This window comes from Diadema antillarum, unplaced genomic scaffold (assembly GCF_040938485.1).
Source record: "Diadema antillarum isolate AM-2024a unplaced genomic scaffold, OU_Dant_1.0 scf00000093, whole genome shotgun sequence".
Classification (NCBI taxonomy): Eukaryota; Metazoa; Echinodermata; class Echinoidea; order Diadematoida; family Diadematidae; genus Diadema; species Diadema antillarum.
The window spans coordinates 3,639,755-3,656,293 of NW_027270982.1; the positions used below are offsets into that span (position 1 = coordinate 3,639,755).

Below are 16,539 nucleotides of genomic sequence, written 5' to 3' on the forward strand. Positions count from 1 at the left end.
AGAAAGACAGCCAGACAATTCTGGTTTTCATATGCACAAGTAATCTGCTTTGACCAACAGTTAATTGGCTTTACATCATCAATCTCTGTAATGAAAATGACTGTGATCATCGCACCATCAAATAGTGCCCAAAATCACCAAATAGTGCACAATCAACTAGAGGTCTGTACCTTTAAAAGATGGTAATAGCAATTCCCCCCTCCCACCCACCCAAGAAAAAAGCAAGAACAAAAGGAAACATGATGTACTGAGCATGATAGCAAACATGCAGTGACATCAACTATATGTGTACATGGCTTACCTGCTTAAATGTCTGCTTCAGAAGAAGTGGTTCCAGGACTGGATCCAGTTCTTCTCCAACATTTTCAAGCAAACATGGCTGACCAAACTACATGGAAGATCATGAAAAGTGGAATGAAATGACTTAGTGATATCAGAGAATAGAATATGATTGTGGCATGGAATATTCTTCAATCACACACAATGCATGAATGTTGCGGCTAGAGCACAGTGAAGGATGAAAGAGTACACAATTTTAAGTCACAGCACTTCTGATTCAAATTATGAACATTTAAAGGCAAGTGAACAGTCACACTAGAAACATCTTGACTTCAAATACAAGATCAGCCATAGCATACTTTTTCCCCATGTTGAAGAAAATGAATGAACACCTATATTTCACACCAAAATGCATTTTATCTTTCTTTCAGTGACTGACCAGTTTTTCAACATCTCATAAACAGATAAAGTAAATCCAACCCTCATTATGGAGAGCTAGTAAACAAAAATAAAAGAACACTTTTACACCTATAAAAAGCCGATTTGACTGGAGGTGGAAGACAACAACACATGTACATGTGAAAGAGAAATACAAAAATCTAGAAGAACTACTGTTTGAGGCAGCAATGAGCCTAAGCTAAGCAGGGGTCACTGACCTGCATACAGTTCTCCAGGGTCCTGGTGTAGGTCGGGTCCGAGAGTTTGATGACCTGAAGCTTGTTTGGCTTCTCCATGTTCTTGACCCACTTGTTGGCCTGGCCCTGAGGGTCAATCATCAGTGGCCAGCGATTGGCATTGGTCACTATCAAGGCATTGTCAGTTGAGAAGCTGGAGAGAAAGTAACAAAAAATGATGGAGGAAAATAGACCAACAATGAAATGCGCTTCTTGTAGTGAGCATGAATTCAAAACATACAAAAAGACCTCTTGTCTTCTTTTCTGCAATGCGTGCTCTTGTCTTATCAGGGCTCAAAGATGACAACTCACTTATCCACTGGAAGTCCAGCCAGCTGCCAGTCCCTAATCTTGACCGGGTCACCTAGGGTCTCCGAGAGGGAGAAGACACTGGACACTGGGATGTCCCTCTCCTCACACATGTCATACCACTCCTTGAGACATTCCTGAGGGTGAGAATACAAAGGACAATTGACAGTTTGTTTGAAATTCTTCAATCACAAAGCTTCAACTTCACAGATATCCGTGACAACTATTTGATTAGTCACTAGAAGTGAGATATACATCGTAGGGCCAGATGTAATACCTGCTAAACATCTGGGGAAGTCCCCTTGTAATTCACTATATAAGAACCTACACTCTTGGTGTTGGTTGACTGACCAATTTGATCGACTGATTGCCTGATGGATTGATTGACTGATCATTTGATTTATTGACCTTAAAAAAGTTTCCTCGAATCCCATCGCAGAGCATGTCTCACCTGTCTGAAGGAGACGGTGAAGGGTCCAAGGTAGGCGACCACACCCGCCGACAGGAGCACATCTCCCACGATGTTGATGTAGGTCTCACTCAGCTCCTCCGTCAGCTGCATCCATCTCTCCTTCTCGCCACCCAAACCGGCGATCAGCTTCTCTGCTCTGATCAGCTTCAACTTTGTCAGCTCAATGTTGTCTTCCAATTCCTATTTAAGAATGTCAAATAGGACTTATGAAACCACCTACATCCAGGCAGTCATAAGATCTCTCTGTCTCTATACCATATTCTGTCTCCCCTTGCACTACATTGACTTCCAGTCAGTGTACTTCTCTTGCGTCTGTAGTACCGATATGTGGCTGGTAGATACAGAACATATCAGAAATAGACTCTCTCTCTATCTCACTATCCCGTAACCAATTTCTCTAAACTTTTCAAAATAGTCCATCAGGAGCAAGTTTGTGAAAGTACAATCTGTAGTTCTCAAAGGTAACAGAATAATGGACATACATTGTACATGTAAGTGGTAAAATTAATGCCATGAGTCTTACATCATATGAGCAGTTATCAATGTGGTCTTGGTTTTGGAAATAGGACTTTGCTGATGATCCTGCTAGGATTTTGACACTGTAATACCACTGAAACCTTCATGGGTTTGCAAGAGACTAGTAATGGGCATTATTTTTCGCATTCCCTCACAACAGTGAAGGCAATTCCTTCATACAACTTCAAGACATGCCTCTCTTCTGTCTTGAGTATAATGCTGTCTTCACACTGAATTCTCCCTATCTATGGTATCCTTTCCATTCTCCCATCCTCCATCCTCTCTCCCCTTGGTACCTTCTTTTCTCCTTCCTTCCTGGCCAGCTGGTCATTGAGTGCCTGCAGCTTGCCCATGATCTCCTTCAGCACTCCCCGCTTCTCGTTCAGATGAGCCTGCTGCTCTGCCAGACGGGACTCAGCATCCTGGAGACGGGCCCTCTTGGGGGCAACAACCTGTGACAAGGAGGAGCACATTCCAAAAACATACGTCAGTGCCTTGGAATTTTATATCAACATCCAATTGAGTTGATGGTGGTAATGAAGACAGACCTAGTATCTCTCTCCCATTGTTATTTTTTTGAGCACATACCTCTGTCATCAACAGGTCAATTCTCAAAACTGTGATGACAGAATAGCCCCGACTACAAATTCTGAGAGACAGAGTTCTTCTGTTTTAGATAGATTATGGATATTGTTCACTTCATCATGCACATATTAGTACCTACATGACATGAACTCTCCACGGTAAGATGGGAATTGAAGGAGAGATGATCTATAAAGATGCATGACACAAAATGAGCACTCAAGTTCGATTGATACAAGCATTTCAGAAACAGCAACAGGAACAATTGTTTTAAATTTCAAATTTCAAAAGGATTACATATCAGAAAGACTCATTTTGTTATCATTTTGGCATCGTAACAGATCTTGCGAAAACTTAAAATAGAGACTGATGATGCAGAGCTGTTCATACCAAGAAAGAACATTTGTAACAAAGTACTATAAAAAAAAAATGAAAGAACACACCGATGGGGCAGTACAGTTTACAGTACCTTGGCCACTCTGTCGTAGACCTCAACGGCTCTCACCCAGCTACACAGACCCTCACAGGCAGAAGAAACCTTCTTCACCACCTCTGGGTTGAAGTCTGGGTTGTTGATGTAGCCGTCCCGGATCTTCTTGATGGTGGGTGCTGGGATGTTGTCTTTGTCGTATTCCTTGAGAGATTCCAGGAACTTCAGGTCCCCCAACATCTGAAGATTTGAATCATGGTGTGGATAATGATTACCCCATATTGATACTCAACGTTTTAATACACAAATAACCTTTTTCTTCCGGTAAAACTTGGCTCATAATGACAACTACTGCTCACAAAAAGTTCTTATGTGGGTAGCACAGACAAGAGTCATATTCTTTTGTAGTATGTAAACAAATACATTCTAAAAATGAGCATGTTTTGACTTTTGTGATGAAGGTACAGTTTGCATCTCAGAAGTTAGTTTTTTTGAAATGGCAATCTAAAATTTCCACCTGGAATGCATCCCATTTCAAAATCAGTTAAGAAAATATATTTACTTCTTTCTGAAAATGCACTACTGAAAGTAGTACTAAGGTTATTTTGTGTGTGTGTGTGTGTGTGTGTGTGTGTGTGTGGGTGGGTGTGTGTGTGTGTGTGTTTTAACAATGGTGGAGATGATATGTTTGCATTGCTACTAAAAACAAGAATACAATGACACATACTCTTCTGGCTCTTATACACGGATTAACCCTAACTAGGCCGGGCTATTTAGGTAGATGATAGAGCCGGGGGGGGGGGCCTCCCAGGCCCCCCTCCAGATCTCGGCCGTCGACCGCGCTATCGCGACGAAAATTGGCACACACATTGCCTATGATGTAATCTAAAGTACCATGAAGTTAATTTTTGCAAAAATTACCATTTTCACTAAATTATGCTAATTTATGCATAATGATGCATGAAATCAGACAAATTGGTATAAATCACTAAATAAGGCTCAAAACAGGCAAATTTTTTGTGTAAATATTCTTTTTAGTGTCCTTAGCAAATGTAAGATAAAAAAATTGTGCAATCAGAAAAAATTTCCGAAGTATTTTATTGTTTTTTGAATTTCTTATTGCCTGTAAACACAGTTTGCATTGAAATTGTACACGAATTCACGTTTTTGAGCAATTTTTGGTCTGACATGCACGTGCATATTTATGCGCAACTTCGGAACCGCGCACCCGGGTATCGCAAATTTGGTGTCAAAAGATGCAGGAGACTCGAAAGAAAAAAGTCATGAAACGTCGCGGCGATAGCTTCTCGCGATAGCGATACATAGCGCAAAACGTCGAGGGGGGGCCTCCCCCCCCCCCCCCCCCCCCCCCCCCCCCCCGCCTAGTTAGGGTTAAGAGCCTGACACTCAAGAGATATAGAGCAGGCACTGAGGTCTTCAACTTGATAACTGTCATCACAGAACACACCCATGCTTCAATAAGAGAGACATAAACGTCTCTGGTCTGAACACTTACCCTCTTAGCAGCTGGCCAGAAGTCATCAAACGGCTTTCCCTGGTCGTTGGTCTTCCTGTCACCTTTTATTCCCTGTGCACACAGATGAAAATACAGACACAGTTTTTTGGTTTTTGGTTTTTGTTTTGTTTTGTTTTTTAGCATTTTTCCTCACAAATCATATGCATTCAGTACATTGTCATTACAAAAAGAGAAAAGTCCAGAAAGCACTCAGACACAAACTACATAATACATTCTGTCCATTGGCATTTGCAAACTCCAGAGATTCTTCAGCACAAGATCTGTATAAATTATCAAAGTATTTATTTCATGACCCCACAGTTTCTTGCACATTTTCATCACAATAGCATACATATTCATTTGAGACAGTCTTCTGGTATATCATTATCTACACACAATCATATTCTTACCATCATCTCCATGTAATCATCTTGATAGTACCATCAATATACCATAATGTTACAATAATCATCTTGATACCATCATTTTTATACCATAATCTTTACACCACCACCTTTACACCATTATTTGCATGCCATCATCTTAATGCCATAGTCTTAATACAATCAAATGTATACTATCACCCTTATACCTTATATCATCTCTATACCATCATCTGCACACCATAAACTGTATGAATTCACATCATCAAGACAGTGTTACTACATGTATCTATCTCAGTAAGCTGACCTTCATGATGCAGATGGCTTCCATGACCAGCCGGACACCTGCAGGAGGATTGGTCATTGTCTTGACGATGGTGATGTCCTGCTGCTTCAAGGTGTCCAGAGCCCTGACCGCTGCATCTAGTGCTGGCATGGCAACGGCAAGGTTGGCCTCACAGTCTTCCTGCAAGTTTTAAGACCAGGCACGCAATACCAAATGACATCACATTGAATAAGAACTGAGACTATATTTTATATATCTTTAAAGAGTTTTTAAAATATACATTTACTCAAAATAGGAGCACAGGCAAAAGGATTGACAGCAGCAAACAAGGAGCAAAATATGCCCCAAAAGTTTCACACTGAATCAAAACTTTGACAGTTACTAATCAGAGAATAGGATTAAAGGGGGAAAAGAGGAAAGCCTTGAGAAGATGTAACAGTGTGAATTCATCAATAATACTAGGTAGTATACAACATGTAGATTCCAGTTGGTGATATGTTCCTTGCAATAGAAAGAAGAATCAAACATGCCATGGAGATGGAATTGACATTAGACAAATGACAGATGGAGCTGCAGGGTGTGGAGGGAGGCTGACAGGAGAAGAGTTGAAAGAAGTTCGGTCCTTAAAGGGGATGGCTAGTAACTGATCAGTGGGAATCATTGGGAATGCTGGGGGATGATTGTTCCAATTCTTGTGGGATTTTAATGTAATGTGCAGTTTAATGGTTCCAGGCTAGCATGCCTGTACAGTGACGGGGCATTAAACTGCACATTACTTGAATATGAGACCGTTCTGAAGCAAATAATTTTTACACAACAATAGATATATAATGTACTCAATCTTAAATAAATCCCACAAGAATTGGAACAGTCATTGCCCAGCATTCCCACTGATTCCCACTGATCAGTTACTAGCCATCCCCTATAAAGAAGTTCTGTCCTTCTAGGAGTCAAACAGGAAAGGATCTGAACCACCAACCTTGATGGCCTGAGCCTCTTTGGCCGCGGCATTGGCTTCCGCCTCGTCCGCGGCCACAATCTGTCGCTTGGCGTCCACCTCCAGCGTCTCCTTCTGGACGATCTCGATGAGTTTGTCTGTCTCCTTGCTGTTCTCTATCAGCTTGGGCTGCAGGGCGGTCAGCTCTTCCTGCATCACAGAGATCTGAAGGTTGTGGATGAAGGAGGATCAAGACGTTTCAAGCTTCAGGAAACCATTCAAGAACAGAGCTTTCTCATTTTAAGCGACTTGACAATATGTTAGTGCCATTCAATGTATTACCATTTTTGTTCCTAATGAGCATTATGCACCCTCAAATTATGAACCAGTTTGTGCATTATTTAGACAGTAAAGACAAAATAGGCTAAAAATCAAACATGGATAGATCATCAGGAGATTTCAGGAAACCATTTTACAAACAGATGTTTATTCACATTAAAGCAACTTGTCAATTTGCTTTTTTCACTTTATGATTCACTTCAATTTTGTTTCCAATTAATATTAGGCACTCTTGATTCCTTAAAGTTTGAACCAGTTGCATAACAGGCAATAAAGACAATAAAGCCTAGAAAATAAAATTGTTTCCCATTATGTTCATCACTTTTAAATTTCTCTCCCTTTGGGGGAAGGGTTCACTGAACATATGCAAATGGTAGTATGCAACATCAGAAGTTAAATTTGACTCAGAATTGCAGCAATCCAAGGCACAATCCAGAAATATGATAGGTACAATTTGGATGGTTACACTTGCCTCTTGGTCATATTTTGTTATCGTACCTTTTTCCTTATTCTTAATGCACTGCATTCTTCAAATATTTTTCTTGCACATTTCTGTGCATGGGACAGAATCAAAGGCAAATGTATTAGCACAGCAATAAATCTTAGAAGTGGTGTATAATGGATCGTTTTCATGAAAGTGAGGGATGATCGTGTGGGTACCTGTGAAGCAGCAAAGTCCAGTTTCTCCAGCCCAACCATGTAGCGGTTCTTGAGGGTCAAGATTTCCATCCTCTTCCTGTTGAGGAGCGTCTTAAAGGTCTTAATCAGCTCCAGGTAGGATGTCGGAGTCACATAGTTGGCCCTCCGCAAGATACTGTAAAACCTGGAAGAGGTGGGAAAATGGTACAAAAATGAAATATTCTCTGCAGAACTTTAAAGTGAACAGTAAATGAAAACTAGACTTGGTATTTATACAGATACTCTGCATCTGAAAGAGATATTTAGCACTAGCAACTGAGCATATATCTCAACTTCCAGGAGAGTTCCTGTGGCTAGCTAAGGATGTAACCATTGAACCAGTACATTGTAAATTGATGTAAGTGAACACAACTACATACAGTAGGATCAATGTAACATATATAATGCACCATGCACACAAAGAGGGTGTCCGTATTTACACAATTTAGAGCACATTTCGGTCAAGTTTTAATATTTGCATTGACCATTTCTCTCTCACTAAGGTATGCTTCAAACACTTTCACCAAAATCAACTTACTTTTTCATTAGAAATATTCAACATTAATCAATGCATGTATATGACATGTACAGACGGAGGCATTCCTCGAAAGCAGATAAAATGATCTTTCACTTATCTGGACTATTTGCTAGCTATCATTGATAATGGTCTACACAACTCCTACTGTACCATAGTTCACAGTTCACCAAAGTTTACACCAAATGTCATCTTACCTGTCTGACATTGCTCTCACACTCTCGTGAAAATGCTTGCACATGACCACCGTCTCCGCCCGTATTTCGTCAGACATCTCCACGTCGTCGAGGAACTTGTGAGCCACCCTTTCCAGAGCATCCTCCGGCCACGCCTGTGCATGGAGGAGATCGTAGATCAAAAAGACGTGAGGGAATGAGACAACAGCAGCTAAACTCGGGGGTTACTCTCCATGTGACTTGCTACAAACCCCCACCAAAACAAACAAAAAAAATTCGAAAAGGGTCTGTTGTTAGACATATGTACAGCATCGTTACTGTTTTTCCTTTAGAAAAAGGGTGATATTTTTTTCTCTCTCTATTGCCATTTAGAAGTCCTACCTCATATTTCACAAAGGGGGTTCTTGACATTCACCACATGTTAGTGTTGTGAATTAGATACACACAAGTCTGACGTCCGTTTAACTGAATTCTTTACTATATATATTTCAAGACAGTATTATTTTGCTGCTTTCTCCAAGCTCCTGTAAGATTTACATAATATTCAAAACGTCATTAGGGGTATTTTACTTGGTACCACAACGAAATATGCAATTTTAAAGTATGCGATGCCCCAGTCACCTTGAACCAGTCTATGGTGCAGCAGTTGATGAGGGACGGGAACATCCGCAGCCGGTTGCGGAAGGCGTCCCCGATGGGGCTGAAGGTGAGCACAACGTGCAGGTTGCGGCGGATGCGCTCGATGAACTTGTTGTACATGTTGAGCGGAGTCATCTCAAGTTGGGAATTCTCCGCAACGCACACTTGCTGCATCTGGGGTCAATGGTCACATTGAGGGAAGAAGGTGCACATTGTTTGAGAATGAGTCAAGCCTCATAGGATTGTAAATATTGTTCATACACTGTGATCCTATCAAAGCTACAAAGAAACACATTTCATATTCAAGTAGACTTTTATCAGTGGTGTTAAGTAGAGCTTGCAAAACAGTGAGCGTTTCACTATCATGATAAAACACTGGAGAAATGTTAAATAGGATTTCAAAGTTATTCATGTTTGCAAGAAGTGGCGGTATCAGTCACATTCAACTAATGTATATAGAATGAGATGATGTCATCGCCTGGCAGGTTTCTCATTCCCTTAAACAAAAATCTTCACTAATTAACTTCCATTCTTGAAATGGATTTGAAAGAAGTACATGTAGAAGCAACATATTCTGCTTCAAAGTATTCTAGAGTTGCGATAAAATGTCAATGACTACTTGTTTAACCCTTTGTGTCCTTTGAGTGCTGTTTGGCCCAGAAAACTCCATGGCATTGTACACACAGCCCAAAGTCCCTGGCACAGGAATGATAAAAAGACAGCATCAACAGAAAGATGAAACAGATCACCAGTTTGGAAGCACATTGATATCGCTCACCTTTTCGATGATCTCCAGTCGCTCCTCGTTCTCGAAGAGGTTGGGGATGTCGCCGGTGTTCAGGATCATGTTGATGTCTTCAAGGAAGGATTCCTCCTACAAGTTGGATCAAGTGAAGACATACATGTACAACAAGAAGACGTTGATAGATATCTGCTATAATCATCCGCCCATCATTTCATCATCTTTAACAAGCAACTTTTCTCCCCCCTGTTTGGGGTAATACCTGTGACATGCATCTCTACATACCTTAAGGTCATGCCAATGTGACTTGCTCATGAAGGAAAATACTACATCTATTATTCACCCCATTGCAAAATGTATAGAAATATCATCAGAGCTAAGCTAACCTTTTTGTGTGCTCCTTGTGATTCTTCCCCTATCATTTGTATGTTTGTTGCTTGTATGACCAATGTTGTTGTGTGTCTATGCCTGATGTGGAAATAAATTCAATTCAATTCAATTCAATTCAATTCAGATTGAATTCAATGTGGTGAAAGTGTCATCTGGGTCCCATTTCATAAAACTTGCTATCAGTAACAACTACCATGTTTCTCTGACAAATTTGCTCAAAGCCAATCAGATGCAAGGATTTCAGTAGCTTGTAACAAACTATCGTAACTTGTAATTGATAACAAGATTTCTCTCACCCCTTCCCCTCCTCTCCCCATATCATCTAATCTCACATCAACACCAACCTTGATTTGGTGGTCTCCAAAGAGGAAGACGGTCGAGAGGCCCTCATCTCCCGCTTTCCGCATCAGCTGCCTGATGTCATCCCTCCAGTCGGCCTGGGTGTAGTTCTTGGTGATCTCGATGTTGAAGAGTTCGTACATCGCCATGAAGGCAGCTAGTCTGGCAGCGCTGGCTCTACCGCTGCCTCCGATACCTTTGGTTTTCAGAGTGATGGTGCACATTTTGAGTTTATCGGTAGACAAAGAGATTCTTTGATGTATGATCACATTATATCCATTAACCAGAGCAATGTAATCGGAGAGTGAGAAAAAAAAATCTTGGGTTCAGATTTGTAACAGAATGATAGGCAGCTTAAAGCCAAAGAGAGGTATCTCCTAGTTCAGATGTGTAGCAGAATAATGCAGCTTAGAGCTAGAATGGGAAAACACTGGGTCAGTTTTGTAACAGAATGATAAGCATCTTATTTAGTCAGAAAGAGGTATATGCATCTATCAAAGGTAGTAAAATCAATCAAGAAGGGTGTGGCCTCCACAGAGGAAGACCTAACAAAAAGTGTGTCACCTTGAGATGGTACCAACCATAAACAACAAAGTGAGATTGAGTCAAAATAAGCTGGGTAGATCTTAAAATGATGGAAATGATGATTTAAATGATGGAAACACATATGGAGAGGAGTATGTCCAACACTGATGGTACCATCTACAAACAAAAATCTGTGCAACATGACAGAAAGAGGGTGTGTCCACTCAAGACAGTAAGATATTTCCAGATAGACTACTGAGGGCATCATCTAAAGCTGGTACTTTCTGCAAAACACACACACAAATAAAAACAAGAACAGTAGGGTGTGTCCACCTATGATGTTCAGACCTTAAGATGGCGGAAGAGCCCTTCTTAGATGATAATGACATTTGTGCAGAAAAGGATATACTGTCTTCTGACAAGGCATGACCATAAGAGATTTAGTTTTATTTTTATAATAAAGACGATAACTGACCAACTTTGATAGATGAGGAAACTTACCGACAAGGAGGGCGTGTCCATTGGGTTGCTTGAGCACCCTGCTGATCCTGGAGATGTGTTCGATGGCAAAGCGGAACATCACCAGATCCATTGGGGCCTTGGTCATCATGTTGTACTCCTCAAGATACTTCTCCACAGTCTGGAAGGAAAATAAATAACACCCAATTCCCACAAGATATTGACAGCTGAAACTTCGGTATAACCAATATTCTGTATACTTAGCATGTGATTTGTTGACCTTGCTGATATTGACTTTATGTGTACCTTTTGTAAATAATGTAAATATGTTGTTTACCTGTTGGTTTACATCCAATAAAAAGTTTAAAAAAAAAATTAAAAAAAAAAAGAGGAAGACAATAAATCAAGCACTTTCATTTAGCAGAGTCTCTGGGTCAGTCATTAACTTTAAGTGTGAAAGTATGAGCAATCACAACCACAAGCACAATTTTGCATTCTTTTTTCTAGGATTATGTTTTAAATACTGGCCATTAACATGAAAAATAGCCTACAATGTAGCTCTACCATGAAATTTTCATCAAAGCGATGGAGATCGTTTGTTTGAATCCAACCCGATTATGTATGCCCATGATTTCTTATCATGGATACTATTAAAACTCTGAATAATCAGTGCTTCTTTATGTTGGTGAAGAGCAATTTGATGATCGATTGCAATAAAAACAACTCCACGCAAGAATTCATAGATTTGAATAGATATGTAGTGCCCGCTGCATGCTATAAGAATAAGAACTAGCACTAGTTGTCGGGCGGAAGCTTGGTAGTCTATTCAATGCAATTCTCGTCCGGTAATCAGGAGATCGTTGGTTCAAATCTAACCTAAGTATGTATGCCCATGATTTCTTTATCACTGCTTACGACTAAATCACTGAACAATCGGTACTCATTTACGGTCAATGAAGGGCAATTTGTTATTCAGTTGTAATAAAGTAAAATAACAGTGTATCTATGACAAGATTTGTGCTTCTTCGAATCAGTGCCACATGACATACATTGATTTTGTAATGGTTCATACATCGTCATGAACAACACATTTGATTCTTGCATGGGGAATCCACCAAGCCGATATACACAAATTGATGTTATAAATACACTTAATTTACTGTATCAAATGGTACTTCCATGCATTATTCCAGCCAATATACACTCAGAATGCATAATCAGCCCTCATACATTTCTATTTCACCTCGGTCTATGGCCTACGTGAAATGAAACTGCACTTGGCCTTATGCATTTGTTGTGCACATAATCTAGTATAGTGCATTAACCCATTGAGGACAGGTTGATTTTACAACAACACGCATTTCCCACAGACATCTGCCGAGTATACTCGGGATTTGTCTTCAATGGGTTAAAGATCATGTTTTAAATGTATTTGTGTAAAAGACTGATACAGTGTATGTCACCCCAGGGGTCAACCACTCACTTCTCTCAGCTGTTCCATGTTAGTGATCTCATCATAAATCTTCTCCTCCTCCTTCACCTGCATGTAGTCTCCGAAGAACAAGCTGCACAATCGCAGGAGTACATACATCCAGTAAAAACATCAGGATTCATTAATACGAGTACCTATACCTCTGAAAGCTATTTTCAGCAGTAAAGTGGTTTATTTGAACAATGCGGTTTGTATTCACTTAGCTTTATATCTTGGCACATGTACAAAATTTGAAACCACATATCAAATGATATGAGAATTACTGATTTCTATTTTTGTAATCTATAAATCTCCTTTTCTTTATCATTCAAACAATGTTTATGATATCTACATCTGCCTTTCTACAATAGGCAGGTAAGAGTAATCAAATTTACAACACGTTATACAAGAATTGCAAATGGAAATTGAAAATGATGCTGTATGTACATATTGTACTTTGTCAAATTAAAACAATACTTACCTTTTCTTCATGAAAGTCTATTGTCAAGTGGTCTGCACTTGAAACTGTGCTGAACCACCAATCAATGTTTCAATTTATATTTGTTGGTTACATGGAAGTTGAATTCAAATAAATCATCATCTATTTTTTTAACAAGTTTGTAATGAAAGGCATCAAATCAGAATGATGAATCCAAATATATGTGAATTAAACTAAAACTGAAGAATAAAGGTGCATTTTAGAAAATTGATTGAAAAGACTCCAAATATAATATCACTAGTCATTGACTAGACATCAGTCCAAAATCAATGTCTCTTTTCTCAATTTATTTGTCTTATCTTTTTTTTTGTCAGTGAATTTCAGGATTTTGTTACTTATCCTTAAAGGACAAGTTCACCTTCATAAACATAAGGATTGAGAGAATGTAGCAATATTAGTAGAACACATCATTGAAAGTTTGAGGAAAATCGGACAATCCGTTCAAAAGTTGTGCATTTTTGAAGTCTTTGTGCAATAACCGCTGGATGAGAAGACTACTGCAGTGTGTGAATAACTTAGATGTCACATGCGTATAACAATATAAGGAAAACATAAAGAGAATTTCATAAAATTTCATCTTTTGAAAAAAGTACACATTCCCCCGACTCGTTACCGACAAATGTTATGGGCAATATTATTCCCCCTGCCTTTAGAAAGAGGCAAGTCAAGTGCTCTTTTATTATGCGCAAAAAGTGAAAATATGTTGAATTTTCTTTACATTTTCTTTATACTGTTGTACGCATATGAATCACAAGCTGTAGTAGTCTCCTCATCCAGCGGTTCCAACACAAAAATTTTAAAAATTCATAACTTTTGCATCGATTGTCCAATTTTCCTAAAACTTTCACTGATGTGTTCTACTAATATTGTTGCATTCTCTCAATCCTTATGTTTATGAAGGTGAACTTGTCCTTTAAAAGATGTCAGAAGGGAATTTAATTCATGGATGGTGCATCATGCAAATGTCTTTCTGGTTTATAAAAGGCAAAATAGAAAATCTCTCACACCAGGACCAATTCTTCATTGCTGCTTCTACACATGGTCGTGGTGTTGACATGCATATCCATCAAGAGTTATAGTCTTCCTTTGTTTGTACCATGGGAGAAATGGATTTAACTCACTCCATTCTAGGGACTCTTACATGAAAACAAAAACACATCTCCTTGAGAGCAGGCTCTGATGGCTTCAAAATATGGAGGCACATGAACCATATAATGACTGCATGCACATCTAATCTACAATGCAACGTCAGGGTCATGCATGCTGAGCATAAACTTTGTGAGCATCGATTCCTCATGCAGCATGCAAGCGAGACCAAATAACAGCTGCTACATCTACGTTAGAATTGAGTACAGAGAGCTACGATCTAACAGAGAGGATATTGTGCTTCTTGCATGCAAGGATGCAAATACAAAGAATGAAGATATTGCAGTAAGATGATTTTTAAAAAAAAGAAGAAGAAAGCAATGTGAAGGAAAAGAGTGATGAATCAAGAGAAATGTGCACACTCTCCAACAGCAATGTGACATTCAATGTCAATGACTGGGCATTTATTCATTTTTTTGTTGTTCACCATGTACCATTTGTGTGCTTCAAGTGCAAATTGGCAGAGAAAACTCCTTAGCGTTGTACACACTGTCAGAAGTCCCTAGCACAGAAAGGGTTAACTTTGCATGCATCCCTCTTACAATCCTTGATTATGCTTTGACACAGATTTTACTGTTCATATAAGCTGAGCAAAAATAATCAAATATAAACTTTAAAAAAGGAAAAGTAAAGTGCAATGCCCAAACCATGGTAATGATTATTTTTCAATGCTCACAGCAATCCTGCATTAAAAAATAATAATATATTCATTCATAAATGCAACCATAGTTGACAAAAGGCAGAGAGATTCTACCCACCATTACCCTTACATTTTGTGGCACTAACAATGACCAAGTTAAATCAAATTGTGCACTCTCAAAAGCCTTCAATGACAGAGGGTGTAATCAAATATTTCCAAGGTTTTTCAAAGTGAAAATAAAGCCACCTGGCACAACCAAAGTTAAAGTCGTGCATCACAGATCACTCTGCATGCTGATGGTGCATTAAAAACACGACAGAATCAAAAGTTGGGAATAAAAGTGCAGTATTTCAAGGATTTGGGAAAAGTGATGTGAAGAAGACAGTGGAAGAACAGAGATTAAATCAAAGGCAGAATGACAAGCAAAGCAACATGTGCAAGGGGGATAAGCGCAAGGGTTCTACCTTCGTAAATGTTCATCACGTATTTCAGGATGAGCACTACTGCTGCATTGTGGGAATTGCGGGGAGGGAGGATGCAAAATTTTTGTTTGCGTTACAACATGTACATAATCGACAAACACAGCTGCTTTCCAAGCAGGGCTTTAGCAGGGGATAGACACTTCTATCTACCTACTACGGTATACAAGTCACTAGATTCCACTACAAATAGACCACTTCCATCACATCAGAAATGGCAAGTAGGGTACAAGGTACCAGGCACTCAATTCTCTAGGGTACCTCAGGTTGAATGACATATGCACCGCACTTCAGAAATTTATTTTTGTTTTGTTCTCTTTTTACATATAATATGCCATTTCTTCACTTGCTCAGTAGTTTTTGTACAAATCTTTTTTCAAATTGAGTCTGAATTATTTTACATTCTGCAGGTTGCCATTAACTAAGACAATTCTTTTTATGTGTTAAACAAAAAAATCTCAATACACTATTGTATACAAGAAATTAAAGAGATGAAAAAATAATCAATTAACATATTACCATACAGCTAATTGTTACAAAAGTGCAAAAATCGATTTTCAATATTATCTTCATTTCTTTGTTGACTTCATCTATTTTATAATGCTTACAACTTTGTGCCAATCTTGAAGGTTCAACTTAATTGGATGTTACAAGGTTGACATCATGAACTTCAGGGTCTGTGCAACATTACAGACATTTTGGAAGCCTTTGAAAGTGGTCTATTGTGAGAACAAGCATAGATTATGTGTAGACATACTATTTTAATGCTTAGTAGCTGTATATGGGATTCTAAAACTATGATGGTCAAATACGTATTATGGCATCATTCATGAAATACATCTAAATGCCAAAATGAAATGTCCTATGATCTGGAAGTTCATTATTTCTGACAATTTGCTCAGTAAATTTTGAAGGAATTTGATGAGGTTAAGGAGTCAATATGTCAAGGTCAAATTCTGAACATGTAATCCAAATGAAAAATATATATCACACTTTATATTATTTTGATAAAGTTATAGAGAAATCATACTGATCATTTCTTATGCATTGATCATTGCTTAACCGATCTGGTTTTGCGGTTTTGGGAAATTGCCAAGA

General features: G+C 38.9%; 1 protein-coding gene across 1 annotated transcript in view; it reads right to left on the reverse strand.

The window, feature by feature from the left end:
- The window catches only part of LOC139718344 (dynein axonemal heavy chain 3-like), a 128,112-nt gene that overhangs the window by 31,833 nt on the left and 79,740 nt on the right, over positions 1-16,539 (reverse strand). The window contains exons 46-62 of the mRNA XM_071629822.1: positions 15,427-15,468; positions 12,690-12,771; positions 11,249-11,387; positions 10,228-10,418; positions 9,530-9,625; positions 8,734-8,925; positions 8,134-8,267; positions 7,384-7,546; positions 6,427-6,609; positions 5,469-5,627; positions 4,779-4,850; positions 3,302-3,502; positions 2,547-2,702; positions 1,714-1,914; positions 1,266-1,399; positions 936-1,107; positions 302-388 (exon numbers count right to left, since the gene is read on the reverse strand). Of these exons, the coding sequence (XP_071485923.1) occupies positions 302-388; positions 936-1,107; positions 1,266-1,399; positions 1,714-1,914; positions 2,547-2,702; positions 3,302-3,502; positions 4,779-4,850; positions 5,469-5,627; positions 6,427-6,609; positions 7,384-7,546; positions 8,134-8,267; positions 8,734-8,925; positions 9,530-9,625; positions 10,228-10,418; positions 11,249-11,387; positions 12,690-12,771; positions 15,427-15,468 (2,404 nt within the window). The remainder of the gene's footprint in view (positions 1-301; positions 389-935; positions 1,108-1,265; positions 1,400-1,713; positions 1,915-2,546; positions 2,703-3,301; positions 3,503-4,778; positions 4,851-5,468; positions 5,628-6,426; positions 6,610-7,383; positions 7,547-8,133; positions 8,268-8,733; positions 8,926-9,529; positions 9,626-10,227; positions 10,419-11,248; positions 11,388-12,689; positions 12,772-15,426; positions 15,469-16,539) is intronic.